The sequence below is a fragment of the Pempheris klunzingeri genome, chromosome 12 (assembly GCF_042242105.1).
Source record: "Pempheris klunzingeri isolate RE-2024b chromosome 12, fPemKlu1.hap1, whole genome shotgun sequence".
NCBI classification, from domain to species: Eukaryota; Metazoa; Chordata; class Actinopteri; order Acropomatiformes; family Pempheridae; genus Pempheris; species Pempheris klunzingeri.
The window spans coordinates 22,773,885-22,776,145 of record NC_092023.1 but is presented as its reverse complement, the minus strand read 5'-3'; the positions used below and the strand labels follow the sequence as shown (position 1 = coordinate 22,776,145).

At 53.0% G+C, this 2,261-nt stretch overlaps 1 protein-coding gene across 1 annotated transcript; it reads left to right on the top strand.

Moving 5' to 3' along the window:
- Nucleotides 1–416: 416 nt before the first annotated feature.
- Nucleotides 417–1,969, top strand: lbx1a (ladybird homeobox 1a). The gene is made up of 2 exons (XM_070841463.1): nt 417–744; nt 1,446–1,969. Exons 1-2 carry the CDS (start codon nt 417–419, stop codon nt 1,967–1,969), a joined length of 852 nt encoding a protein of 283 aa, XP_070697564.1.
- Nucleotides 1,970–2,261: the final 292 nt, after the last annotated feature.

Sequence of the window (2,261 nt, the reverse complement as noted above, 5' to 3'; positions counted from 1 at the left end):
TAGCGCTCCCCGGTATCTGGCTGCATCGCACGGTCCGGGTGGGGGGCTGGAAGGGTGGGCACACAGAGAGAGAGAGAGAGAGAGAGAGAGAGAGAGAGTAATTGATTGCCTTCCAGTCAGCAATAACTTGTTAGTGGCGGTCAAGTGCTGCAGCTTTCGGTGCATCACCGTCTGCTGGAAGGGTTCGGCTCGCGCCTCGTTGTGCGTCACTGTGGAAAAGTGGCTCGGAGCCGCGGTGGGACCGGGAGTCACAAGTGTCCCTGCAGCTCAGCGGCCAACATGTGGCCGGAGAGACACCTGTGATCCGAGCGCGTCCTTTCTCCATGTTCAGCTCGAACGCAGTCCGCCAGCGTGCCCCCGCTTCGAATCGCTCGTGTCCCAGACCCCCACCCGCAGGTGTGACCCGCCGCGCCGCCATGACCTCTAAGGACGACTCGAAATGTCCGGCGGGGCTGGAGGAGCGGCGGCGCAGCCCTCTGGATCAGCTCCCACCGCCGGCCAACTCCAACAAGCCGCTGACGCCCTTCAGCATCGAGGACATTCTCAACAAGCCGTCGGTGAGGAGGAGCTGCTCCCTCAGCGGAGCCGCGTCCCACCTCTCTCCCGGAGAGAAGGTGCCCTCGGCGGGTCACAGCCTGTCCGGCCGGGCCCTGCTCGGTCACACCTCCCCGCTGTGCGCGCTGGAGGAGCTGGCCAGTAAGACCTTCAAGGGCCTGGAGGTCAGCGTCCTGCAGGCTGCCGAGGGTAAAAGGCTGCTCTGGTTCTTCTTTTTTATGGGGATTTCTAAGCACGAGCACTGTTTGTAGTTTTTCTTTCGAAAAAAAGACACAAAGAAATAAAAGTGCGTGAATTTAATTTATTTATATATTTTTTTAGTGATCATTTCTTGTTCCAGAATAATTCTGCAACATTTTGTTTAAAGGGAGCAGAAACAAAAGGCCTGGTTGCATTTTCATTAGGTTTCTAATTATGTTTGTGAAAGAAATATTCTACAGTTATTGTCACGGGGATGAAAATAACAGTAGAATCTGATTCCATTCTGAAATTCAATGCTCAGTCTTGTTCTGTGCACACACAGCAGCATTTTATGTTTCCGTGACTGTAGCTGATATACAGTGACTCTAATTATTACTGTATTTAAAACTGTGATTTATTGTTTTACAAGACAGCGACGATTATTTAGCAAACTATTTATTAAATTATTGTTTTAATTTTTAGAAATGTTATCTATGGATAGATAACACAATAGACAGCAGTAGCCACAACACAGAAACAGAAATATGGTATTTACGAGCTTTGTCTGAATAAACGGGTCACAGCCAGAGGAACTTCTGGAGAGGTGCTCAAGTTTGTGGTGTCTTAGAAATGGTTTTGGATGAGGGTGCACCGCTCGTGTTTTATTCTTATTTTAACTTCACACGACCTCACATGTGCTTTTCTCTCAGGCCGAGACGGCCTGGCGCTCTTCGGGCAGAGGAACGCTCCCAAGAAGCGGCGAAAGTCCCGCACGGCGTTCACCAACCACCAGATCTACGAGCTGGAGAAACGCTTTCTGTACCAGAAGTACCTGAGCCCGGCGGACCGGGACCAGATCGCCCAGCAGCTCGGTCTGACCAACGCGCAGGTCATCACCTGGTTTCAGAACCGGCGGGCAAAGCTCAAGCGGGACCTGGAGGAGATGAAAGCGGACGTGGAGTCCGCCAAGACCGCGGAGGCCGTGGCCTTGGAGAAGCTCTCCAAGCTGGCCGAGCTGGAGAAGTGCGCCGCTGGAGGAATGGGTGCGCGGGTGGTTTCGGCACCAGGCCTCCCCGAGCACGAGCCCGTGTCCTCCGGGTCCCACCACGACACCACCGACTCCAGCAGAGCGCATTTGTCGCCTCCTTCGCCCGCATCGTCCTGGTTCACGGACCCGCTGGGCAGCGAATGCTGCTCGAAGGACGAAGACGAGGAGATTGACGTTGATGACTGAAGTGTGTCACCGTGAAGTGCCCCAAACGCGATGTTTACAGACAGAAACTCTGGCTTTAAGAGGATTTCCCCCAGAAAGAGTGCCGGTGCTGCGCAGAGGAGCCACAGGCCCGCTGCTCTCTGCTCCCAAAGCATGTAGGTGCACACTCCAACACACACCAGGCTGAGGCTCCAGTCACTGAAATGTTTCTCCGCATGCTTTTCTTTTCAAAAGGTTGAAAAAGCTTCTCCAAGTCCGTTTTTTTATAAGCTTGAGCCGACAGTTTTCAACTTTTTGATAAATCAGTTGTTCT